This window comes from Stegostoma tigrinum, chromosome 9 (genome assembly GCF_030684315.1).
Source record: "Stegostoma tigrinum isolate sSteTig4 chromosome 9, sSteTig4.hap1, whole genome shotgun sequence".
Classification (NCBI taxonomy): domain Eukaryota; kingdom Metazoa; phylum Chordata; class Chondrichthyes; order Orectolobiformes; family Stegostomatidae; genus Stegostoma; species Stegostoma tigrinum.
The window spans coordinates 26,718,729-26,745,673 of record NC_081362.1 but is presented as its reverse complement, the minus strand read 5'-3'; the positions used below and the strand labels follow the sequence as shown (position 1 = coordinate 26,745,673).

The 26,945-nt window shown below is 43.6% G+C and overlaps 1 protein-coding gene across 4 annotated transcripts in view; it reads right to left on the bottom strand.

Annotated features, from left to right (window-relative positions):
* Window positions 1-26,945, bottom strand: part of unc93a (unc-93 homolog A) — a 148,920-nt gene that overhangs the window by 84,024 nt on the left and 37,951 nt on the right. For 3 of the 4 annotated variants that reach the window (XM_048535527.2, XM_048535528.2, XM_059648434.1), the window contains one exon: window positions 7,532-7,713. In XM_048535527.2, coding sequence (XP_048391484.1) covers window positions 7,532-7,713 — 182 coding nt within the window. Of the gene's footprint in view, window positions 1-7,531; window positions 7,714-7,898; window positions 9,023-26,945 lie in introns of those variants that run through there. The other variant, XM_059648435.1, reaches the window with a different exon arrangement.

Here is a 26,945-nt window from a genome sequence, read left to right as displayed (position 1 = left end):
AGTCAGTGGTGAGTGGAGTTCCACAGGGCTCTGTCCTTGGGCCTCTACTGTTTGTAATTTTTATTAATGACTTGGACGAGGGAATTGAAGGATGGGTCAGCAAGTTTGCAGATGACACAAAGGTCGGAGGTGTCGTTGACAGTGTAGAGGGCTGTTGTAGGCTGCAGCGGGACATTGACAGGATGCAGAGATGGGCTGAGAGGTGGCAGATGGAGTTCAACCTGGATAAATGCGAGGTGATGCATTTTGGAAGGTCGAATTTGAAAGCTGAGTACAGGATTAAGGATAGGATTCTTGGCAGCGTGGAGGAACAGAGGGATCTTGGTGTGCAGATACATAGATCCCTTAAAATGGCCACCCAAGTGGACAGGGTTGTTAAGAAAGCATATGGTGTTTTGGCTTTCATTAACAGGGGGATTGAGTTTAAGAGTCGTGAGATCTTGTTGCAGCTCTATAAAACTTTGGTTAGACCGCACTTGGAATACTGCGTCCAGTTCTGGGCGCCCTATTATAGGAAAGATGTGGATGCTTTGGAGAGGGTTCAGAGGAGGTTTACCAGGATGCTGCCTGGACTGGAGGGCTTATCTTATGAAGAGAGGTTGACTGAGCTCGGTCTCTTTTCATTGGAGAAAAGGAGGAGGAGAGGGGACCTAATTGAGGTATACAAGATAATGAGAGGCATAGATAGAGTTGATAGCCAGAGACTATTTCCCAGGGCAGAAATGGCTAGCACGAGGGGTCATAGTTTTAAGCTGGTTGGTGGAAAGTATCGAGGGGATGTCAGAGGCAGGTTCTTTACGCAGAGAGTTGTGAGAGCATGGAATGCGTTGCCAGCAGCAGTTGTGGAAGCAAGGTCATTGGGGTCATTTAAGAGACTGCTGGACATGTATATGGTCACAGAAATTTGAGGGTGCATACATGAGGATCAATGGTCGGCACAACATTGTGGGCTGAAGGGCCTGTTCTGTGCTGTACTGTTCTATGTTCTATGTTCTAATTACCATTAAACCCCATCTCTCTTCATTTGATTCTATCAACTACCTCTAACATGATCTCTTCCTACCTACCATCTCTAATACAGTCTGTCTCCTGTGTCAATTTCAGTGAACGATATCAGTCTATTTCTTTTGATTATGTAACTAAATTATTCAATCTGTTTACTCTCTTCAATTGCTCAATGAGATCTGTTGCAACTGTTTTATTCTGTGGCTTGATTTGATGCACTTTAACTTATTCTTACCTCTGCTATTCTCTGCTCACAGTTTCTTCAGTTTCAGAATATATACTTTATGAATCAAAATAGAACAGATAAAATTGTAGTTATGCACTGATGTTTTTGGCAAGCTTTGAAATGTACATGTATTTGTTGGATAGATAAACTGATGGTGTCTGCCTAATGATTTTCTGCACGCCTCTTTCACTTTGGTAACCTTGAAGAATATTCTGTAACTACATGCCTCTTCCCTCCTGCCATGTGATGTTGTGCAGAATGTAGCACAGTGTGACTAGTCTCACTTGAGCATACTGACAGGTTTAGCCAAACACCTCAAGTGATCTTCAAAGTTCCCTTGACTTGCTCCATCACCCTTCTGCAGTCTGATAACATTTGAATATTGCTTGTGTGCCTCAATCCACAGATTTTTCAATGACATCATCAGCCATTTCCAGGTAGAAAATTGTGAAAATTAACTTAAGTTCCTATAAGGCTGACATGAAAAACTATAATAGGAATACAGAAATAATAAATGCATTTAAGTAATATTTCGGATCGGTCTTCAGAAGAGGAAATCCAAATATTCAAATCAGAAATAACTGAATAGTAATGAAAAGTAATCCAATCAGGTTTGTGTGAACTGCAAATGCTGGAGAATCTGAGACAACAAGGTGTAGAGCTGGATGAACACAGCAGGCCAAGCAGCATCAGAGGAGCAGGAAGACTGATGTTTCAGGCCTAGACCCTTCTTCAGAAATGGGGGAGAGAAAGGGGGTTCTGAAATAAATAGGGAGAGATGGGGAGGCGGATAGAAGATGGATAGAGGAGAAAACAGAGAGAGGGGGATGGAGCCAGTAAAGGTGAGTGTAAGTGGGCAGGTAGGGAGGAGATAGGTCAGACTAGGGAGGTCGGACAGGTCAAGAGGGCGGGATGAAGTTTGTAGGTAGGAAATGGGGTTGGGGCTTGAGGTGATGGATGGGGATAGGTGGGAAGAAGGACAGGTTAGGGAGACGGGGACCAGCTGGACAGATTTTGGATGCGGTAGGGGGAAAGAGGAGATTTTGAAGCTTGTGAAATCCACATTGATACCATTGGGACGCAGGGATCCCAAGTGGGATATGAGTTGCCGTTCCTGCAAGGGGGATTCTGTTTTGGTTGTTATTGCAGGGATGCCGTGTGAGGGATGAGTTGAGGGAAATGCGGGAGACACCATCACAGGCGTTCTCAACCACTGAGTGGGGGAAGCTACGGTCCTTGAAAAACGAGGACATCTGAGATTTTCGGGAGTAGAATACCTCATCCTGAGAGCAGATGCGGTGGAGGCGAAGGAATTGGAAATAGGGGATGGCATTTTTGAAGGAATGTGGGTGGAAGTAGGTGCATTCTAGGTAGCTGTGGAAGTCAGTAGGCTTGAAATGGATATCAGTTTCTAGGTGGTTACCAGACATGGAGACAGAGAGGTCCAGGAAGGAGAGAGAGGTATTAGTGATGGTCCAGGTAAACTTAAGGATGGGGTGGAAGGTGTTGGTGAAGTGGATGAACTGTTCGAGCTCCTCATGGGAGCATGAGGCAGTGCCGATACAGTCATCAATGTAACGGAGGAACAGGTGATGTTTAGAGCCAGTGTAGGTGCAGAAGAGGGATTGTTCCATGTAACGTGCAAAGAGGCAGGCATAGCTTGGACCCATGCAGGTACCCATGGCCACCCCCTTTGTCTGTAGGGCGTGGGAGGAATTGAAAGAGAAGTTGTTGTGGGTGAGGACGAGTTCAACTAAGCGGATGAGGGTGTCAGTGGAGGGGGACTGGTCGGGTCTGCGGGACAGGAACAAGCAGAGGGCCTTTAGGCCATCTATATGGGGAATGCAGGTGTATAGTGACTGGATGTCCATGGTAAAGATGAAGTGTTGGGGACTGGGGAATTTAAAGATCTGGAGGAGGTGAAGGGCATGGATGGTGTTATGGACATAGGGAGGGAGTTCCTGGATTAAGAGGGAGAAAATGAACTCCATTTAGGTGGACTCCATTTAGGTGGAGATACGTTCGGTGAGGCAGGAGCAGGCGGAGACAATGGGTCATCCAGGGCAGTCAGGTTTGTGGATTTTGGGAAGGAGATAGAAGTGGGCGGTGCGGGGTTGGGGAGCGATGAGGTTGGAGGCTGTGGCTGGGGGGGGTCACCTGAAGTGATGAGATTGTGAATGGTTTGGGAGACGATGGTTTGGTGTTCGGGGTGGGGTCATGATCAAGGGGGTGGTAGGAGGTGGTGGTGTTGGGGAGTTAGCGTCTGGCCTCGGCGACGTAGAGGTCAGTGTGCCATACTACAACTTCGCCTCCCTTGTCCGTCGGTTTGATGGTGCGGTTGGGATTGGAACGGAGGCAGCGGAGGGTGAACATTCTGCAGGGGAAGAGGTTGGAGTGGGTGAGAGGGGTGGAGAGTTTGAGGCGATTGATGTCACGACAGCAGTTGGAGATGAAGAGGTCGAGGGCGGGCAGGAGGCCTTGGGGTGGTGTCCAGTATGAGGGGGTGCGTTGAGGTGGGAGAAAGGGCCAGTAGCGGGAGGGTTAGGCTCACCATCATTTCCCTCATTTCCCGCAACTCATCCCTCACAGCCCCTCCCCGCAATAAAAACCAGAACAGAATCCCCTCGTCCTCACATACCACCCCACCAACCACTGGATCCAACCCATCATCTTCTGACACTTTTGCCATCTGCAATCCGACCCCACCACCAAAGACATTTTCCCTCCCCACCCTTGTCTGCCTCCCAGAGGGACCACTCTCTCCGTGACTCCCTTGTCCGCTCCACACACCCCTTCAGCCCCACCACACTTGGCACTTTTCCCTGCAACTGCAGGAAGTGCTACACCTGCCCCTACGCCTCCTCCATCACCTCCATCCCAGTTCCCAAGACGACTGTCCCCATCAAGGAGATATTTACCTGCACATCTGCTAATGTGGTATACTGCATCCGCTGTTCCTAATGTGACCTCCTCTACATCAGGGAAACCAAGCGGAGGCCTGGGGACCGCTTTGCAGAACACCTACGCTCGGTTCGCACTAAACAACTGCACCTGCCAGTTGCGAACCATTTCAACTCCCCCTCCCATTCCGCAGACGACATGTCCATCCTGGGCCTCCTGCAGTGCCACAACAATGCTACCCAAAGGTTACAGGAACAGCAACTCATATTCCTGTAGCCTAATGGTATCAATGTGGACTTCACAAGCTTCAAAATCTTCCCTCCCCCACCTCACGCCAAAACCTACCCAGCTCATCCCCGCCTCCCTAACCTGTCCTTCCTCCCACCTATCCCCTCCTCCCACTTCAAGCCCCTTGCCCATCTCCTACCTACAAACTTCATCCCGCCCCCTTGACCTGTCCGTACTCCCTGGAATGACCTAACTCCTCACCTACACTCACTTTTACTGGCTCCATCCCCAACTCTTTGACCGGTCTGTCTTCTCTCCACCTATCTTCTCCTCTATCCATCTTCTATCCACCTCCCCCCTCTCCCTATTTATTTCAGAACCCCCTTCCCCTCCCCCATTTCTGAAGAAGGGCCTAGGCCCAAAATATCGACTTTCCTGCTCCTATGATGCTGCTTGGCCTGCTGTGTTCATCCAGCTCTACACCTTGTTATCTCTGTATATTCCAATCACTGGCTTTGATTTAACTCTTTGCTGGTTCGTATGATTTGTTAGAATGTTCACCGAGTGACCTACTTGATTCCATGTGATCACACTGTTGCTCCCTACTGATTAGAGAGTGGTGAATAGGTTTCTTTGTGACTTCTCCATTCCTAATTCCCCAGGAATTCAAGGCATTCTAAAAGATTGAACATTCAAGGTACTGTAGGCTTGATGGGAAAAAAAATCCTTCGGAAGGAATAGGATGGTGAATTAGACAACTAGAATTTAGCTTCAATTTACCAGCAAAGTGCGTACTGAAACCCCTGAACATTAGCACTATGAACAAACTTTTTCAGACAAGCAAGCAAGAAAGTAGTGGTGAATAATTAATTGGTATAATTCCCAGTCATGGCTTCAGCATCTCAACTGCCATTTTCTTTTCACTTTGCTTTCACTAGTGAGTTCAAGAAGGCCTGGGAAACCTGTACAGCTAAACTCCAAAGCCCAGATTAAAATTGCTGTAATTAGCCAATTAGCATTTTAAAATTGATAACCTGCTTCTCATGATGCCATTATTTGTACTCAGCCTTATGCACTGAAGTTGTGTGGAAGTGGTAGGGTTCCAGTTGGATTCCTAATGGGCTTGCATATTTTGCCCACAAATCCACAAACTCATGCATTTTAAAATTCTTTCCCTTACAGTTCAATCCCTTCTTGTTAATGCAGCTGGTTGCAATGATTTAAGGACACAAAAGTCCCATGAGTGCAATCCATTATTCCATGACCCTTGGGTATTTCTCCCACTTATAAAACTACAGTTATCCATCCTACAATTTTCACTTGTCCAGGGAAAATCAGATTAAACAAATTGTTCCAACAAACAATGTAACTCTGGCCTGCATGTTTGCGAGTAGTGACAGATGTCTGCAATGCATTTCCGTTCCTGCCTGACAGTTCTTCTGAAAACAGTGAAAATCTCCTAATGAATCACAGAATCATAAAAGAGAATCATAGAATTCATAATACAATATCAATAGCTGGTGTCTCAGGACTCGAATCAGACTACAGATAGTTAATATAAATGAAGATGATGTTATGCTTGTTGATGTCCAATCTCCTTCACACCTGTCTCATTATGGGAAGGGAAGGGTGGAACACTGTTCAGGCCAATCAATATCATTAAACGTTTTTTAAAAGCATATCTCTGATAAAAATTTGTATTTTCCGGGGGGCATTCAGCAGCAGTATGCTTCAGACCAGTTTAGGGCAGAGGCATGATCCACGTCAATGACTGGTGCTGGAGACAAGAAAAGTTTTGTAAAGTAACTATAGTGTTTATCACAGGCAAAAGGGCTACATCAGTATATAATATTATTAAAAGCTACATCAGTCATCACAAGTCATGAAAAGAGTCAGCATTATGAAGTTTAGCACTCTTGATATCACTTGACTGTGGAACTGTGAGCAAGGTTGTTTGGTGTCCACATGAACACCAGGAAAGGTTACAGCTGGAATTAAATATTGCAGCCTCAGGAGGTGAGACCATTGAAGATGGAGAGTAGCAGTTTGTACAGGAAGGGCATAGCACTGAGCATTAAGAGTCTTGCTAGAAGGTGGGAATGAGTGATACAAAGGAGAAAAGGATCCATGGGTAGGAACAAGAACATTTATAGATGACAGGGAAGCTGACCTAACTCCTTTTTCCCACTACTATCCAGATCCTTTTATCCTCTTAGTACATAAGGAAGAGAAGAGAGCTGAAGGTGCAAAGAAAAAATGCACAGCAATCAATAGTTAAAATAAAATGAAATTATCTGACAGACAAGTATTTCTGTAAATCTTTACAAAGGACCTGACAGGCTTTAGATAAATATATCCCATTTGCTTAGCATTTATTAATTCTGGTTAGTATTTTGTACAAACAAGATGGTGATTGAACATGAGAGTTGGAAACCGAAACATATGACCTCATCATTTTATTAACATCTGCTGATTTTAATTCAGAAGCTTAATAACACAATAAAATGGGACAAGTGTGAAACTGATCAAAGAGGGGCTTCTGTAGTTCAGTGGTAATATCCCTACTTCTGAGCCAAGGAGCACAGGTTTAAGTCCAACCTACTCCAGCGTGTGTAATAACATCTTGGAACATGTTTGTTAGTAAAGTGTATAAAAATTGAACTATGACCTGACTCTTACCACCACATGTTTGCAAACAATTCAAACTTGTGTGTCATTAAACTTGCTGTGCCTGGTATCTGGACACATCAATCTAAACATCAACAGGAACTAGTTACATAGACTTGGGAGGAAAGGGTTCCCTGCAACATTAATGTTTTGATTCTTTCCATTCTGCTTAACCAACTGTATTGAATCCAATTTGGGTAGGATGCACCCGCTAGCAAGCTATTAGACCAGGTAGGTTTGACCTAAAAATCCAAGGGGAGGGGACAGGATCCAAATCTGTACTCTGGACAACAATCTGATCTTGGAGCAAGGCTTTTTATTCTTGAACCCAGCAGGCAGGAATGGTCCAATCCCTGAATTTGGAGAGGTGAGTTCAATTTTAAACTATGGGTGCTTTTTATTTGGCAAGTATTAGCCTGATGGTAGGAGATTGGTGGCCCAGGTGGAATAATTCCAGCAAATCAATCAAAACATTAGTAAAAAGGTTAGATTACATATCATTACCAGCTAGGATAAAAATTGCCGATTGAAAATGTAACGTAGCAGCACATGGAGATAACAATGGTCCATTTACAACCAAGATACTTTATCATCAGCGGTGGAAGAAACATTGAAGACAGGATAAGAGCTGCATAGATGACACTTAAAGAGGCCAAGCCAAGACCTTGATCACTGTTCAAACTGCTCTGTAAAACAGTAATAAAACAAGAGGTGAGATAAATCACATGATGTAAATTACAAAGATTCAGGCACTACTAAAAATAAATAAAAGTAGTAGATTTGTTCATTTGCTTAAAGAAAACACAGTTCCACAAAAACAGCAGTGAGTCTGTCATGTCTGCTTTACCAAAAAAATTTGGAACAGACTTACCAAATACGTTGGTTCCTCTTCTGAGAAGCAGCATTCATCAAGGTCGCCAATCAACACAACTCAACAGTTCTTGCCGGACCTTCCAAACCGGCTTCTCCAGAAATGTGGACAGTGTGTCTCCCCGAGTGCTTCATCACATTGAAGGAAAGTCAAGGGATGTCAGGCCATGCCTCTGATCCCTTTTCACAGCAGTATCTGCCATATGGTAAGTTTAAGTGTCCAGTCTGAATATTAGTGAATGTTAAGTGAGTGAATGGTTGGGTCGGTGGTTGTTGTAAGTGAATAGGTACGTAGGTGGTAGGTGGGTAGGGTAATGGATCAGGTAGTGGGTTGATAAAATGGTAAATGAGTATGGTTGGAAAGTTAGTGAAGTGCCAAATGTGCTGGGTGGTGGCAACTGAGTGCAATTGCAAGGTGGGTAACAATGGCAGCTGAGTAGGATGGTAGGTGAACTGGATGGCACATGCGAGCTGGGTAGTTAGGTAAGCTGGCAGGTGGGTATGTGTTTGGGGATAGTCAGACGAGGAGCAGTAGGAAAATATCAAGTGGTTGGGTTTAGTGAGGTCTGGTCAGGGATTAGGCAAATGGTCAGCAAGAGCATTTGGATAACAATCTGGCAAGGGTGAATGGGGGATTGGTAGGGAATTATTAGTAGTCAGGGTGTTGGGATATCAATGAGGGGTTGTCAGGTGAGGGCTGGGCTCAATATGAGTGGTTGGGAGGTCAATTTTGTAGTTATCCAGGAGCTGGTGTGGGTTTTAATGTCTAACATTTCCTGAGTGACTAATCAGTTAAGATTTCAGGGACACAGTGCAAGATAATAATCTCACCGGGCTAGTAATGCTCAGCCACAAGCTAGTGTTCTGGGGCATGAGTATTCAGTCCACCATGGCTGGTAATGAAGTCTGAATTTGTTGAAAATCTGGTATAAAAATCTGGCCTAATTGCAACCATTGGACTGCTGTTGATTGTCATAAAAAATAATTTGGATCACTCTCGTCTTTTAGAGAGGAAAATCTACCAAGCTTTCTTGATCTGGTTTAAGTCTGACTCCAGACCCACAGCAATGTGGTTTATTCCAAACTGGTTTCTACGCAATTAAGAACAGACAGTAAATACTGACCTAGCCAGTGATGCCTTCTTCACACAAATTAATTATAAATAGTAATTCAGAACTGTACTAGGTCTCCAACCTGGACTCGGAGTCAGAAAATCTTGCAGAGGCTCCCAGGAAGAAGGGGAATTGCACAGGGGAAGTCACTTTTTTTTCATGTCACTTTTTGAAATGGTTGGTCACCCCAGTTGGCAGAGGGTCACATATTAATTCAAAGTTTGGCAAATATGATGGGCACATCAGACAAGCTGGCATCAGCACTAACAAAACATGTCAACATTTTGGTTTCTGCTAATGAGACCACGACAAGTTATAGAACGTGCAAACAGCAATTCTCTCATGAATGTGGGGCTAAATGCTTTAGGGTAGAGTTATTCAAAAGAAAAAGCCATGTATTCACAAATTGGTGAATTATACAATTATCTGAATGATATTTGAAATAATTCTGGGTTCTAACCTGACAAATATATAGAACAGCACCAGATGAAATAAACACTTTAACTCCTCATTAAGGAACCAACTATAGTTTGGTTCTAGCGGCCAGATTTGAGGGGTCAAGCTGACTCCAAATTATTTACAAATGGGACAGGAGGGTGCTGCTGATCCTGGGATATCTGCCCAATTCCCAGTGTTGGTGATTTTCTTGTGATAGCTGTCTAGGTACAAAGCTTGCAATTTGCATTCCCATTCCAATTAGCTCTTTGACAAAAGGTAAGCATCTGTTCAGTCCTCAACAATTTACATTAAATATGGCTATCTTCTCCATGGCTTAGGAGCCACAAACAATGGTCTGGATTTCAGAACATTTTGAAAGGTTAGCTATCCATACTTGCTTGTCCCTTCCTTTCTCTCTACATGGCCTCCATCGTTATCATGCTCCTTCCATGTCCCTATAACCATAATGCCTACATAAAGGAGCAATGAGCACTTGCAGAAATGTGGAACAAACAAACAAGCCATCATGCAATTCCAACTAGGTGAATGGAAATGTAGCTTTATAAGAACCGAAATACACAAATCAATTCCTAATCCTGTTGCGCAATTTACTGAGATCAAAGATGGCCTATATCTGTAACCTCATTGCTTAATTTTGATCCACAGCCCTTGATACCATTAACTAAACATACCTGTCAGTCTCAGACTGCAAAATTTCAATTGACCTAACATTCATAGCCACACAGAGAAAATTCCACACCCAAATCACCATGGGTTGGATTCAATGGCAGACAGCAGGGATCCTGGCCACTGTTATTTAAAGAACTGGTGAGAACTCCACCCCACCACTTTTTGGAAATTCTGCTACCTAAACTGCAGCTTAGGCACAGTAGCACAATCTCCCCTGAATCAAGAGCTCTAGGGTTGCACGACCTGTCCTTGAGAGCTGGTGGCCAGTCATACTGGAAGCATTGATTGATGCCTGTGTAATACCTACCCGAGACCTAGATTCATTACCAGATCCAAGCCACAGGTAAGATACCTGGAGGTAGAGGGTTGGCATAATGGGCAGGGTGGTGTTCTCAAGTATTTCCCTCTACAGTGCAAGACTGCTCAATCTGGAACTGTGTGCATTTGAACATAAGATTTACAGGTATCTTGTCTTTAGAGTGCTTTAAATCATGAAGATTCTTTGTTACAAATAATCAGCAAAGAAGGAAAACGTTTCCAGTATCGGAAGTAATGGTAGGATTCAACTTTAAGATGAATAGCAAAAAGTGAAGTTGTGATTTTGTTTTACATGCAGAGTTGTTATGAATTGGAATGGCCACCGGAAGGGCTGGTAGAAGCAAATTCAATGATACCTTGTGAAAATTAATAGGATAAATCATTTAAAAGCACAGGTTAGTAGAGCTATTGAGAAAGACCAATGGAATGGGACCGATGGATAGCATTTCAAAGAGTAATGATACGACAAAAGATTAGAGAAGTTCTAAAATCTGACAAAGGAGGGCCAGAAAATAATTGAGGGAAAAAGTAAACTCTCAGAGTTCAGCAGGTAATATATAAAAGATAGAAGAGCTTCTTTAGCTATGCAAAAGGGAAGAAAGAAGTCAAAGTGAACATAAGTCCCTTAGAGAATGTAGCTGGGGAATTAATAATGAGAATAATAAATGAGTTAAGTAAATACTTTGCATCATTCTTCATGTTGGAACATACAAGTAGCATTCCAAAAATACTAAATAATCAAGAGGCCAAATTGATGAGGAAATAAACAAAATAACTATCACAGGAGTAAAATTAGTTGAAAAAGGGGCTGAAAGCTGATAAGTCATTTGGTGCTGACAGGTTTATACTAGGGTATTAAAAGAAGTAGCTACAGAGATAGTGGATGCACTGGTGGAAATCTTTTGAAGACTGGATTCTTCAAGAATCCCACTGGATTGGAAAACTGACAACAGAGTCATACAGCTGTACAGAATGGAAACAGATCCTTCCGTCCAACGCTTCCATGCTGACTAGATATCCTAAATTATCTAGTTCCAATTGCCAGCATTTGGCCCAATCCCTTTAAAACCTTTGTTTTCACATACTCATCCAGGTGCTTTTTAAATGTAATTGTACTAGCTTCCATCAGTTCCTCTGACAGCTCACTCCACATACGCACCACCCTCAGTGTACAGAAGTTACCCCTTAGATCCCTTTTAAATCTTTCCTCTCTCATCTTAAACCTAGGCCCTCTAGTTTTGGACTCCTCCACCCTGGGGAAGAGACCTTGGCTATTCACCCCATCCAAGCCACTCACGATTTTATAAACCTCTATACGGTCAGCCCTCAGCCTTCGACACTTTGGGGAAATTAGCCCCAGCCTATTCAGATTCTCTCCACAGGTTAAACCCTCCAACCCTGGCGACATCCTTCTTTCTAAATCCTTCCAAGTTTTGCAACATTGTTCTTATAGCAGGGAGATCAGAATTGAATGCAGTATTCCAAAAGTGGCCTAACCTATGTACTGTACAGTGACAACAAGACTTCCCAAATCCTATACTCAATGCACTGACGAACAAAGGCAAGTATACCAAATGCATTCTTCACCACCCTGTCTATCTGAGACTCACTTTCAAGGAATTAAACCTGCACTCCCAAGTCTTTTTGTTCAGCAACACTCCCCAGAACCTTACCATCAAGGGTATAAGTTCTGCCCCAGTTGTACCGATTATGAAGCCTGATGGGTCAGATTGCCTTTGTGGCGATTTCAAACAAATGGTATTTCGCAGCTGGATAAATACTCAATCCTTCTCAAAGAGGACTTGTGTGCAAAACTGGTAAAGGGGAACTATCCTTCACAAAGTTGGACTTGAGCCAATTGTGATGAGATGAGTATTCCCAGATGTATGCTACAATTAATAACCGTAAGGTTTGTACCAATATAGGATACTATCTTTTAAGGTATCATCTGCCTGTATCATTTCCAGCGGGTGATGGAGAACATTTACAAAGTCTACCCCAAGTCCACATTTACCTGGATAACATGCCAATAACTGGGAAGACTAATAACGAGCATTTAGAGAACTTGGTAATAGTGCTTAAAGGTTTCTCCAGGCATGCTTATGCCTTAACAGCGGAAAAATATGTGTTCCAGGCACCTCAAGTGATCTACTTGGGCTGTAGAGTCAACAACACCAGGTTAGATCTGTTGGAAGATAAAACGAGGGCAATCAGATGTGCCTTTGCTCCCACATTTGTATCAAAACTCAAACATAACTTAGCCTCTTTGCACCCTCACATCTGCTATTGAAAAAGGGTCATTCTTGGAAATAGTTTTGTAGCCAAGATGTAGCCTTTAGGGAAGTGAAGAAGCAGCTATCGTTGACTAAGGTGCTGGCACACTACGATCCCAAGCGAGATGTGGTGCTGACATACAATGCCTCCCCATATAGTATCAGGGTAGTTTTTGCTCAACAGTAGCCCAGTGCAGAAGAACTCCTGGTAGCGTATGCTTCCCAGATTTTGGCTGATGCCAAATAAAGAAATGCCCAGATAGAGAAGGAAGTTTTTGCAGTCATCTTTAGTGCAAGTTCCACCAATACCTTTATGGATATAAGTCTGTAATAATAATGGACCACAAACCCCCGCCAGGGCTACTTAAAGAGGACAGAACCCTGCCACCCATTGCTTCAGGTCAAATTCTGCAGTACACTCTTATTCTGAGTGCATACAATTACAAGTCGGAACATCATCTTGGAGGCCAAGTAGTAAATGCAGATGCCTTGAGCCACCTCTCACCAGTGGATACACCACCAGTGGTGCTGTCATTAGAAGAGTCCATTCTGGTTTTAAACTTTCTGGGCACCTTTCTTGCCACTGCTAGCAATATGAGACTGTGGACACAAAAACCCCCTCCTAACCAGACTAAAACTGATGGTTGTGATGAGGGAATAAAAAAGCCATCACAACCAGGATTGAAACCTTTCTGCACCTGCAAGACCAGATCACCGTAGAGGAGGCATATTATTATGGGGAGCAAGAGTGGTTGTCCTGAGCAAAGGTCACTGACGGATACTGGCTGAACTTCACCAGCATTATCCAGAGGTTTTGAAAATGAAGATATTGGTGAGACGTTGTGTCTGCTGGCCAGGATTGGATGCCGACACAGCTGCATTAGTGTGACAATGACCAAAGTGTCAACAAGGTCAACAATTGCTGCCAGCATCTCCCCCACATTTGTGGGAATAGCCAGATTAATCCTGGACTCAGTTACACGCAAAGAACGTGGGTCCTTTCATGGTCTATGTTTCTAGTAACAGTGGACACCTATTCAAAGTAATAGGCCGTGCATAGAGTTTATTCGTCATTGACGGAAATGACAATTGAAAAATTGCAAGCACCTTTTGCAATACATGAACTCCCAGAGGTGTTGTCACCAAACATAGGCCACCATTACCAGCAGCGAATTCAAGATTTTGCTAAACTTGAATGGCATCTGGCATGTAAGGACTGCTGCATACCAACCATTGTCCAATGGTCTGACAGATTGTACAGTCCAAACTTTGAATGCGTGTAAAGAAACAGACTACAGCTTCACTCAATACCACACTGTCTCGAGTTTTGTTCAATTATAGAAATGCCTCTCATGCAACTACAGGTACAGCTCCCAGCACAGTTGCTAATGGGGAGACTAACCCACATTAGGGTAGACTGTGTGTAAAAAATGGCATCAGGATTGCCAATACCAGACACTAAACTCCTCCTAGGGAGAGAGGCATCTTACTTCAGGAGATGAAATTTGGTGTCAAAACCACAGGAATAGCACTGCATGGGTCAGAGGCATGGTCAACACAAGGCCAACCCCAGTAACATGCAAAGATAAGGGAGGAGAGGTGGTCCTGTACAAGCAGGTGGACTATATCAAAACTGCAACTTCGAAATCAAGGCAGGAGCAAAACAGAACCCGGCCCCTCAGAACATCCGGCAAGGCTGCCATAACCCATGGGGTCTCCCTCTCCACTTAGTTAAGAAACCTCTGAGGATGAGATGGACACAACGGATGTTATAGCCTCAACGATGTTACTGCCTGAAGATGAATTTCAGCCGAGATGGTCTGGATGCAAGAGGCAAGCTATGGTCAGAGTATCGGAGGCAGAATTGACTCAGATATTGACACGGAATTGACACTGACTCCCACAGCCACCTAGAATACACCTTCTCCCACCACCTTCCTGCAAAAATGCCGTATATTCCAATTTCCAAAATGCATTCTATAAGCTACTTAACAAGATATCAGTACACTGCGTTGTGATACTAGCATAGATAGATGATTGGCAAACAAACTAAAAAATGATGGTAAGGAAAAGGAGTGTACTTTCAAGGTGGCAACTTGTAACTAGTGGAGTGCCTCTGGGATAACAGCTGTTGTTTCAGCTATCAGTTATTTATGATATATATTGAAGACTTGCGTGACAGAAGTGAACGTACCATTACCAAGATTGGAGATGACAAAAATAGGTGGAAAGGTAAGTGGTCAGGCTGATATATAATGAGCTTCCTGGAGGATGCAGACAGATTAAATGAGTGGACAAATACTTGGGAAATAGAATATAATTTGAATAACTATAAGGTTTTGCACTCTTGCAGGAAAAATATAAAAGTTGACTGTTACTTAAATTGAGAAAGACTGCAGAAGCTATAGTACAGTAGGACATGGGAATCCTTGAGCATAAATCATAAATGGCTAGCATACAAATTTGGTAGGTAATAAGAAAATTAAACTGAATGTCAGCCTGAATTTCAAAGGAATCAGAGCATAATACTGGAGATAATGGGAACTGCAGATGCTGGAGAATTCCAAGATAATAAAATGTGAGGCTGGATGAACACAGCAGGCCAAGCAGCATCTCAGGAGCACAAAAGCTGACGTTTTGGGCCTAGACCCTTCATTAGAGAGCTCTCTGATGAAGGGTCTAGGCCCGAAACGTCAGCTTTTGTGCTCCTGAGATGCTGCTTGGCCTGCTGTGTTCATCCAGCCTCACAGTTTATTATCAGAGCATAATACTGGACAGCTAAAACTATAAAATGCATTAGTTTGACTGTAGCTAGAACATTGTGAATAATTTTGGTCATCTTATTCCAAGGAAAGATATATTGGCAGTGGAGTTAATCCACAAACGATTCACTAGGTTGATCCTAGCCATGGAGGCATTTTCTTATATAAGAGATCAAGTAGGTGCAGCTCGTACTCATTGGAGCTTAGAAGAATAGGAGGACACCTTATTGAAACATATAAGTTTCTTTGGGGCTTGACAGGGTAGATGTGAAGAGGTTGTATCCCCTTGTGGGAAAGTCCAGAACTACAGGGGATAATGAGTTAGGGATCGTACATTTAGGACAGAAACGAGTAGGAATTTCCTTTCTCAGAGGAAAATGAATTTGTGAAGTTCTTTACCACAGAGGACTATACAGGCTGAGCTGTCAAGTATAGTCAAGCATGTCAAGCACGGTGTGTTGCCTGCCCAGTGCCAGGGTAAGGGATATCTCTGACCAGCTTGAAAGGATATTGGACAGGTAGAGGGAGGATCCAGTTGTTGTGGTCCACATTGGAACAAACAACATAGGCAAGACTAGGAAAGAGGACTTGTTCAGGGATTAATCGGGAGCTAGGAATAAAACTAAAGAGCAGGTCCTCAAGGGTTATAATCTCTGGATCATTGCCTGAGCCATGTGCAAATATGCATTGGGACACAAGAATGAGGGATGTAAACACATGGCTAAAAGAGTGTTATGGGAAAGAGAGGTTCCTTTTTGTGGGGCACTGGCATCAGTATTAGAACAGGAAGGATCTGTACAGTTGAGACAGTCTCCACCTGAACCGAGCTAGGACTGATGTTGTACCAAAAAGTGTAAATAGGCTGGTCAATAGGATGGCGGGGAAGGGTTAAACTTTCCTCAGTGGGGAACAAAGCAGCAAGCTAACATCTGGAGGGGTGGATTCCACTGAGTGGAAAAATATGAAAAAATGATGGGAAGAGAATTCAGGAGAGGTTATTTAAGTCTCTAGCACAGACAAAAATAGGACAGAGTGTTTGGAAAGGATTAGGAATCAAACTTAAAGCTCATTGGATAAACGAATGATAGTGAGAAGAGGGATGGTTAATACAGGACTGGAGGTGTTATATGTGAATGTATGCAGTATAAGGAAGAAGGTAAGCGAGCTTGTGATGCAGATTGAAATTGGCAGATTATGACGTGGTGGGCATCACAGAGACATGGTTACAAGAGGATCAGGATTGGGGCGGAATATCCAAAAGATATACATCTTATCGAAAAGATGGGCAGGTGTGCAGAGGGGCTGGGGTTGCCCTATTAGTAAGAAATGAAATTAAAGCAATAGTAAGAAATGAAGCAGGGTCAGATGGTATAGAATCTGCGTGGGTAGAGTTGAGGGACCGCAGAAGTAAAAAAAAACATAGTTGGGGTTGTGTAGAGGCCCCTAAACTGTAGTCAGGACCTGGGAGGCAAGATACACCAGGAGATAGAAAGGATGTGTAAAAAAGGCAAAGTTACAATGATCATGGGGGATTTCAGTATGCAGATGGACTGTGAAAATCAGGTTCGTAGTGGATTGCAAGAAAAGGAATTTTTGTAATGTCTATGAGATGGCTTTTTGAACAGCTTGTGGTGGAGCTCACTAGGGAACAGGCAATACTCGATTTAGTGTTGTGCAATGAGGTAGGCTTGATAGGGGAGCTTAAGGTGAAGGAACACTTAGGAGGCAGTGATCATAATATGATTGAATTTACTCCGCAATTAGAGAGAGAGAGAAGATAGAATAAGAGGTAACGGTATTACAGCCGAATAAAGGCAACTACTGAGGCAGGAGGGAGGAGCTGAGCAGAATTGACTGGGAGAAAAGCCTAGCAGGAAAAACAGTGGAACAGCAATGGCAGGAGTTTCTAGGAGACACAGCAATAATTCATCCTCAGGAACAAGAAGCATGGTTCAGGGACAATGAGGCAACCATGGCTGACTAGGGAAGTCAGGGAAAGCAAAACAGAAAGCGTATAATGTGGCAAAGGGCAGTGGGAAACGAGAGGACTGGGAAGCTTAAAAAGACTAACAGAGGGCAACAAAAAAGAAGGATGGAAGGAGAAGATTAAATATGAGGATAAGCTATCCAGTAATATAAAGAAGGGCTGTAGGACAATCTTTAGATATATAAAGGGCAAAAGAGAGGCAAAAGTTGACATTGGACCACTGGAAAATGACACTGGAGAGATGTAGTGCAGAACAAGGAAATGGCTGAGGAACTGAATAATTACTTTGTATCAGTCTTCACGGTGGAAGACACGAGTAATATCCCAAAAATTCGAGAGTCGGGGACAGAGCTGAGTACGGTGGCCATCACCAAGGAGAAGGTGTTAGAAAAGCTGAATGGCCTGAAGCTGCATAGATAAATCACTAGGACCAGATAGACTACACCCCAGAATTTTTAAGGAGATAGCTGAAGAGATAATAGAGGCATTAGTGGTGATCTTTCAGGAATCGTTAGAGTTAGGGAGGGTCCAGAGGACTGGAAAATTGCTAAAGTGATACCCCAGTTTAAAAAGGGAGTAAGGTAAAAGACTGAAAATTACATATTGATTAGCCTAACCTCAGTCATGGGTGAGATTTTAGAGTCCATTGTGAAATATGAGATTTCTGAATACCTGGAAGTGCATGGTAAAAAAAGGGCAAAGTCAGCACAGTTTCATCAAGGGGAGTTCATGCCTAACAAATCTGTTTGTTTTTTGCTCAAAAAATTCTGTCAGGTTAGACCAAGGAGAGCCAATCTATCCTGGACTTCAAGAAGGCCTTTGACAAGGTACTGCACAGGAGGCCGCTGAGTAAGATAAAGGCCCATGGTGTTAGAAGCAAGGTACTAGCATGGATAGAAGATTGGCTGTCTGGCAGAAAGCTGTGACTGGAGTTAAAGGGTCTTTCTCAAGATGGCAGCCACAAGGGTCAATGTTGGGACCACAACTTTTTACTTTATACATTAATGATCTAGATGAAGGAATGGAGAGCATTCTGGCTAAGTTTGCAGATGATACAAAGATAGGTAGAGAGACAGGTTGCATTGAGGATGTGGGGAGGCTGAAGAAGGATTTGGACAGGTTAGGAGAGTGGGCAAAAAAGTGGCAAATGGAGTACAGTGTGGGAAAGTATGAGGTCATGCACTTTGATAAGAAGAACAGAGGTACAGACTATGTGCTAAATGGGGAGAAAATTCAGAAGTCTGAAATGCAAAGAGACTTGGGAGTTCTGGTTCAGGATTTTCTCAAGGAAAACTTGCAGGTTGAGTCAGTAGTTAAGAAGGCAAATACAAATGCAAATTTGGCATTTATTTTGAGAGGATTTGAATATAAAAGTAGGGATGTGCTTCTGAAGCTCTGTAAGGCTCTGTTCAGGCCACTTTTGACGTATTATAAGAGTTTTGGGCCTCATATCTCGGGAAAGATGTACTGGTCCTGGAGCAGGTTCAGACGAAGTTCACAAAAATGGTCCCAGGAATGAAAAGTTTAACATTCAAGGAAGGTTTGAAGACTCTGGATCTATACTCAATGGAGTTTAGAAGAATGAGGGGTTTGTAATTGAAATTTACAGAATACTGAATGGCATTGGCACAGTGGATGTCGGGGAAGATGTTTCCATTGGTAGAAGAGACTACGACCCAAGGGCATAGGCTTAGGGTAAAGGGAAGGCCTTTTAGAAGAGAGATAAAGAGAAACTTCTTTAGCCAGAGAGTGGTGAATCTATGGAATTCACTGCCATGGAAGGCTGTGGACACCAGGTCATTGGAGTATATTTAGGATGGAGATAGTTAGGTTCTTATTTGTCAAGGTGATCAAGGGTTATAGGGAGAAAGTGGGAGAATGGGATTGAGAAACTTATCAGCCATGATTGAATGACGGAGCAGACTCAACAAGCTGAATGGCCTAAGTTCTGCTCCTATGTCTTATGGTCTTTTGGTCTTATATTCAAAGCAGATATTGATTTTTAGTTCAGAAAGGGAAGAAAGGGTTGTGGGAAACAAGCAGGAAAGTTCAGTTCAGGCTTATTAGATCAGTCATGATCTCATCGAACGTTGGGAGAGATTCAATGGACCGAATGGCCTGCTTCTGCCATGTCTTATAGTCTAACCCTATCATAATCTTGAACATTTAGAGCTAGGAAATAAATTTAAAAGCTGGATCTCAAAGGCAGTCATCTGAAAAATAGTAATCTTTGGATTACTCCCAGTGATACATCTTTGTGAGATCACAAATATGTGAACAAACCAGATAATATATTTGGAGAGATGGTATACAAGACAGTGATTTAGATTACTAAGTCACTGGAACCGATTCTGGCAATGATAGGGCTTTAAAAACATGGACAGGTTGCACACAAACAACACAGGGACCTATATCCCTGCAAAAGCATACTCTAGTAAAGTGGAGGAGAGTGGCAGGGATAGAAACCTGAGTGGCAAACACAAAATAGGGAAACAAAGATAAAAATGAAAAATAGGAAGTACAAAGCAAAAAAACGGAAGACAGCATGAACAGGAGCTAGCAGCAGATAGAGGCACAAGACAAAAAACATGTAAAAATGGTTAAAAAAAAACTAAAAAGGTACCATGTATTTGAACACATGGAGCATTCATAGTAACGTAGACAAGCTAACAGATCAAATAATTTTGAATGAGCATGATATGATTGTTATTACAGACACATAGCTGCAGGTTAGAAACTGAACAACCAATGGAATTCAATATTTAAGGATGACAGGAAAAAAAAGGTGGAGTGGGTTGTTAGTAAAGGGTAATATCAGTGCAATGGTGATAAAGGATACTTACATAGAAAATCTAGACATTAAGATCAGTTTGAGTGGAACTAAGACATAACAAGGAAAGAAAAACATTAGTGGTGTTGTATATAGGTCTGCAACTGTAGAGATAAGGCCTTAAACAGGACATTAGAGAAGGTGCTAGAGTAATTTTAATCAAATACCATAAGAATTAGGAACACGAGTAGGCCATTCAGCCTCTCCAGCCTGCTCCACCATTCGTGAGGATCACGGCTGATTTGGCACTACTCACATCCACTCGCCTGCCATTCCCCATAATCCTCAAATTTCAGACTGATCAAGAATGTATCTTAACCTCAAATACACACAGTTCTCAATGGTAAGAAGTCCCAAAACTTCCAACTTTTCAAGGAAGAAATTCCTTGTCAATTTGGTCCTAAATTGGCACCCCTTTATTCTGAGGCTATGCATTCTGGTCCTAGACACACCCAGGAGAGGAAACATCCTCAGCATTTGCCCTGTGAAGCTTCTTAAGAATCCTGTATGCTTCAGTGAGATCACTTCTCATTATTCTGAATTCCAGTGAGTAGAATATCAACACGTCTAACCTTTCCTCATAAGGCAATGACCTCACACCAGGGACCGTCCTAGTGAACCTTTGCTGAATTGCCTCCACTGAAATAATATCTTTCTGAAATAAGGAAACCAATACTGCTAACATACTCCAGATGTGGTCTCAGCAGCACTTAGATCGGTATTGGATGGCGTGATAGCTCAGTGGTTAGCACTGCTGCCTCACAGGGACGCAGGGTCGATTCCAAACTTAGCAGACTGTCCATGTGGAGTTTGCATGTTCTCCCCATGTCTATGTGGGTTTCCTCCCATAGCCCAAAGATGTTCACGTTAGGTGGATTGGCCATACTAAATTGTATACACTGCTAGCTGGATTAGCAAGGAAAATGCTGGGTTACAGAGATGGCGCAGTGGGGTGGAGTAGGGGTGGGGGGGTGCAACAGTGGCTAAGCAATTAGCACTGCTGCCTCACAGCACTAGGGACCTGGCATCTCTCTGGATGGAATTTACGCATTTTCCCAGTGCCTGCATGAGTTTCCTCCAGGTGCTCCATTTTCCTTCCAAGTCCAAAGATGCACAGGCTAGCTGGATTAGACATGGAAAATGCAGGGCTACAGAGATAGGGTGGGGGTGGGTATGGTTGGAATAGCCTTTGGAGTATTGATGTAGATTCAGTTGGCTGAATGGCCTGCTTCCACACTGTAGGGTTTCCATAATTCTATGATTGTACAGTTGCAGCAAGACCTATCTACTTTTATACTCCAACACCCTTGAAATCACAGTTAACATTGCCTCAGCCTTCAAGATTACCTGCTGCACCTACATGCTCACTACAAAAAGCCCTAGCCAAATCACATTAGCATATTAGTGACCTTTTCTCAGTCAAGGCGGTGAAACCCAATGAGGGAACAATGTGAGAAAGGATTTATTAATAACTATATTGTGCAGGGTTCTTTAGGGCAGTGTGACCATAGCAGGTGTAATCCTGGATCATAAATCTAAACAAAGAAAACTAAAAAGTTATGAGAAGTGTATTGGCTATAATACATGGGGGAATTTCAATAAGAGACACAATGGTGCATTTCTTTCTGGCACAAAAGCATACAGGAAAAGTGTGTCATCCATGGTTAACAAAATAAGAACAGGATTAGATTGAAATAGGAGTTATATAAAAGTTACTAGAAGAAATAGCCTGAGGATAGGGGACAGATTAGTATTCAACAGAGGGTGAAGAGTAAAAATGGAAAACTGAGTATGAGATAAACTGGTGGGTACATAAAAGCAGACTGTGAAAGCTTCTGCGAGTATATAAAAAGAAAACAATAAAGTAAAGAAAAATGTAAACTCTTCAAAATTCAAGTGGGTAATGGACAACAAAGGAATGGACACAGAATTAAACAACTATTTTAGATAACAAGGTGTAGAGCTGGATGAACACAGCAGGCCAAGCAGCATCAGAGAAGCAGGAAAACTGATGTTTCGGGGAAGGGAAGGGGGTACTGAAATAAATAGAGAGTTGGGGGGGGGGGAGGCAGATAAAAGATGGATAAAGGAGAAGATAAGTGGAGAGGAGACAGACAGGTCAAAGAGGCAGGGATGGAGCCTGTAAAGGTGAGTGTAGGTGGGGAGTTAGGGAGGAGATAGGTCAGTCCAGGGAGGATGGACAGGTCATGGGGATGGGATGAGGTTAGTAGGTAGGAGATGCATGTGGGGCTTGAGGTGGGAGGGATAGGCGGGAGGAAGGACAGGTTAGGGAGGTGGGGACAAGCTGGGCTGGTTTTCGGATGTGGTTGGGAGGGGAGACTTTGAAGCTTGTGAAGTCCACATTGATACCACTGGGCTGCACAGTTCCCAAGCAAAATGTTATTGGTCCCCAAACCTTTGCAGAACACCTACGCTTGGTTTGCTCTAAACAACTGCACCTCCCAGTCGCAAACTATTTCAACTCCCCCTACCATTCCTCAGACGACATGTCCATCCTGGGTCCCCTGCAGTGCCACAACGATGCCACCCGAAGGTTGCAGAAACAGCAACTCATATTCCGCTTGGGAACCCTACAGCCCAATGGTATCAATGTGAACTTCACAATCTCCCCTCCCCCTACCGCATCCTAAAACTAGCCCAGCTCGTCCCCACCTCCCTAACCTGTCCCTCCTCCCACCTCAAGCCCCACCCCATCTCCTACCTACTAACCTCATCCTGTCCCCTTGACTTGTCCGCCCTCCCTGGACTGACCCATCCCCTCCCTAACTTCCCACCTATACTCACCTTTACTGGCTCCATCCCCGCCTCTTTGACCTGTCTGTCTCTTCTCCATCTATCTTCTCCTTTGTCCATCTATCAGCCTCCCCCATCTCCCTATTTATTTCAGAACCCCCTTCCCCTCCCCCATTTCTGAAGAAGGGTCTAGGCCCAAAACTTCACCTTTCCTGCTCTCTAATGCTGCTTGGCCTGCTGTGTTCATTCAGCTCTACAACTTGTTATCTCAGAGTCTCCAGCATCTGCAGTTCCTACTATCTCTGAAACAATTATTTTAGTTGTGTTACAGAATAAGACATAAATATCTTCCCAGATATGCAATGGGAATCAAGAGCCTAGGAGGAAAAAGGAATTGAAAGGAATTATATCAGTAAAAAAAATATGCTGGGGACATCAATGAGACCAAAATTTGATAAATCCCCAGAGCCTGATAATCTGCATCCCATAATACTAAGGGAGTTGGCCATGGAAATAATGGATTCCTACGTTGTCATCTTCCAAAATTCAGTGTATTCTGGCCTGATAGTGCAATTTACATCTGTCACCATGAAATTTATTTTTAAAAATGAGGGTGGAAGAAAACAGGGAATTACAGACTGGTTAGTTAACCTAACATCAGTGGTACAGAAAATGTTAGCGTTTGTAATTTTTTTAAAAAAAAACTTTAGTATAAGGGCAGCACAGTAGCTGTGGTTAGCGCTGCTGCCTAATAGCACCAGGGACCTGGGTCCAATTCCACCCTCGGGCGACTGTCTGTGTAGAATTTGCACGTGCACCGTCTGTCTGTAGTGGTGACCTCCGGCTGCTCCAATTTCTTCCCACAGTCTAAACCAGCGCAGGTTAGGTGGATTGCCCATACTAAAGTGCCCACAGTATCCAGGGATGTACAGGCTAGTTGGGTTGGCAATGGAAAATGCATGTTACAGGGATGGGGTGAGTCTGGATGTTCTTCAGAGGGTAGGGGTACACTTGAAGGGCCACATGGCCTGCTTCCACACTGTAGAGATTCTATTCTATGACGTAAGAGGTGTGAGAGCAGAACACTTGGAAAGTAACAACAGGATTAGACAACATTAACATTGATTTATGAAAGGGAAACCAGGTTTAAATTTGCTCCAATACCCACATCCGTACTGAAGCTTAGGTCTTTCCTCGGATTGTTGAATCATTATGGAAAGTTCATGCATAACCTGGGTTTCATCCTGGTACCCTTACATCTGCCACTGAAAAACGGTCAGCCTGGGAAATGGTTTCATAGCCAAGACATAGCCTTTAGGAAGGGAAGAAGCCACCATCATTGTCTAAGGCATTGGCACACTATGATCCCAAGGGAGATGTAGCGCTGACATGTGATGCCTCCCCATACATTATCGGGGCAGCTGTGGCTCACAGATGGGTCAATGGAAAAGGGTGCCCAATAGCATTCGCTTCCCAGACTTTGGTTGATGAAGTGTGCAAATACGTCCAGAAAGAGGAAGAAGGTTTGGCGGTCATCTTTAGTGTCAGAAAGTTCTACCAACACCTTTACAAATGTAAAATTTGTAACTAACAGATCACGAACTCCTGCTAGGGTTATTCAAAGAGGACAAGGCCATGCTACCCATAACTTCAGATCAAATTCAGCAGTGGGCTCTTATTCTAAGTACAAACAATTACAGGTTGAAACACTGTCTGGTAAGCAAATGTTAAGTAGCAAATGTAGCTGCTTTGAGCTTCCTCTGACTGGCACATACACCACCAGCGGTGTTGCCACTGGAAGAGTCCGCTTTGGTTTCAGACTTTCTCAACTCCCTTCCGATCACTGCTGACAATACGAGACTGTGGACACAAAGACATCTGGTCCTGGCAAAACTAAAACAGCTGGTGGTGATGGGGGGAGATAAAAGGACCATCACACCAGAACTGAAACCTTTGTGGACCTGGCGAGACCAGATTATTGTAGAGGACAGCATTTTATTTATGGGAGGAAAGAGTGATTGTCCTGAGCAAAGGTCACTGCCGGATATTGACTGCACTCCAGCAGGTTATCCAGGAATGTCCAACATGAAGATGTTGGCAAGAAGTTATGTATGGTGGCTTTGGATTATATGGATACAACATAGCTGCATTGGTGGGCAGTGCTCAAATGCCAACAAGGACAAAAATTACTGCCAACAGCTCCCCCACATTTATGGAAATGGCTGAGCTGGTCTCAGTTACACATTGACTACGCCAGCCATTTCATGGGTTCAACATTCTTAGTTAGTTTTGACGCCCACTCAAAATGGTTGGGCATGCATAGTGTTCATTTGTCAAACATGGGGACACCGATAGTAACACTGCTAGCATCTTTTGCAATATATAAACTCCCAGGCAATAGGCCATCATTTACCAGCAGTGAATTCAAGTATTTCCTAAAGTCGAATGGCATTCGGCACATTAGGACAGCTCCACACCATTCATCAGTCGATGGTCTGGTGGAAAGAGCAGTCCAACTTTGAAAGCAGATTTAAAGAAACAGCCTACAGCTTCACTTGATAACAAACTGTCTTGTTTCCTATTTGGTTATTGGACCACCCTCCATGCAGCTACAGGGGCAGCTCTAGTGGAGTTGCTAATGGGGAAAATACTCCATACCAGGTTAATTCTGATCATCCTGGACCTGAGGTGAAGTAAAATGGCATTAGAAATGCCAATGTTAGACACAAGACTCCTCTAAGCAAGAGAGACAGTTTACTTCATGGGATTAAGTTTTGTGCCAAAACCATGGAAAAGACCTTGCACAAGTAAGAGGCAAGGTTGATGTGAAGTCAGTTGCCATTTCTGGGAAAGCATGAGGACTACAGGAAAGCTGCAAACTCACAAATAGAGCAGGAGTAAAACATACTCAAACCCTGAGAACAACTGGAAAGCCTGTAGGACCCTGTGAGTTCACCCCCCTAGCGCTGAATAAACCTCAGAGTCTGAGAATGACATGGTGAATGTTGTAGCCTCAATGCCTTTACTATCAGAAGAAGAGAAAGAATGAATTTTCACTAAGACTCCTGGTGCAAGAGGCAGGTTATGGTCCAGTACACGCTGCCCATATCCAAGGCTGAGTCAGAGGATCTGGACTCCGTGCGAAAACTCCCCAGAATAGCCTACAAGATAAACAGCAGGCCTGTATCCCTGGACTTAGAGGGAGAGGAATGTAGTGACTGTGACAAGGTCAGCCAGGTGGACCTCATTATAGACCTCAATTGGGGCGGCACGGTGGCTCAGCGGTTAGCACTGCAGCCTCACAGTGCCAGGGACCCGGGTTCAATTCCAGCCTCAGGCAACTGTCGATGTGGAGTTTGCACATTCTCCCCATGTCTGTGTGGGTTTCCTCCGGGTGCTCTGGTTTCCTCCCACAGTCCAAAGATATGCAGGTTAGGTGGATCGGCCATGCTAAATTTCCTGTAGTGTTTAGGGGTGTGTGGGTTGTAGAGGGATGGTTCAGGTTGAATGCTCCAAGCAGAGGTGTGGACTTGTTGGGCTGAAGGGCCTGTTTCCACACTGTAGGGAAGCTAATCTAATCTAATCTAATCACAAAAAACTAGCATTCAAGTTCAGCACTTAATAAGGAAGTCATGTGGAATATTGGCCTTTATTTGAAAGGGTAATAGAGTGCAAAAGTAGGAAGATTTTGCTAAAACTATACAAGCCACTAGTCAGACCACAGCTGGAATACCGTGAACAATATCTATGGGAAGATACTAGCATTAGAAGCAGACCAGAAAAGGTTCACTAGGCTGATACCAGGTATGGAGGGACACAGTCTTATGAGGAGAGGCCGAGTAGGTTGGTCCTATGCTCATTGGAATATTAAACAATGAGAGGCG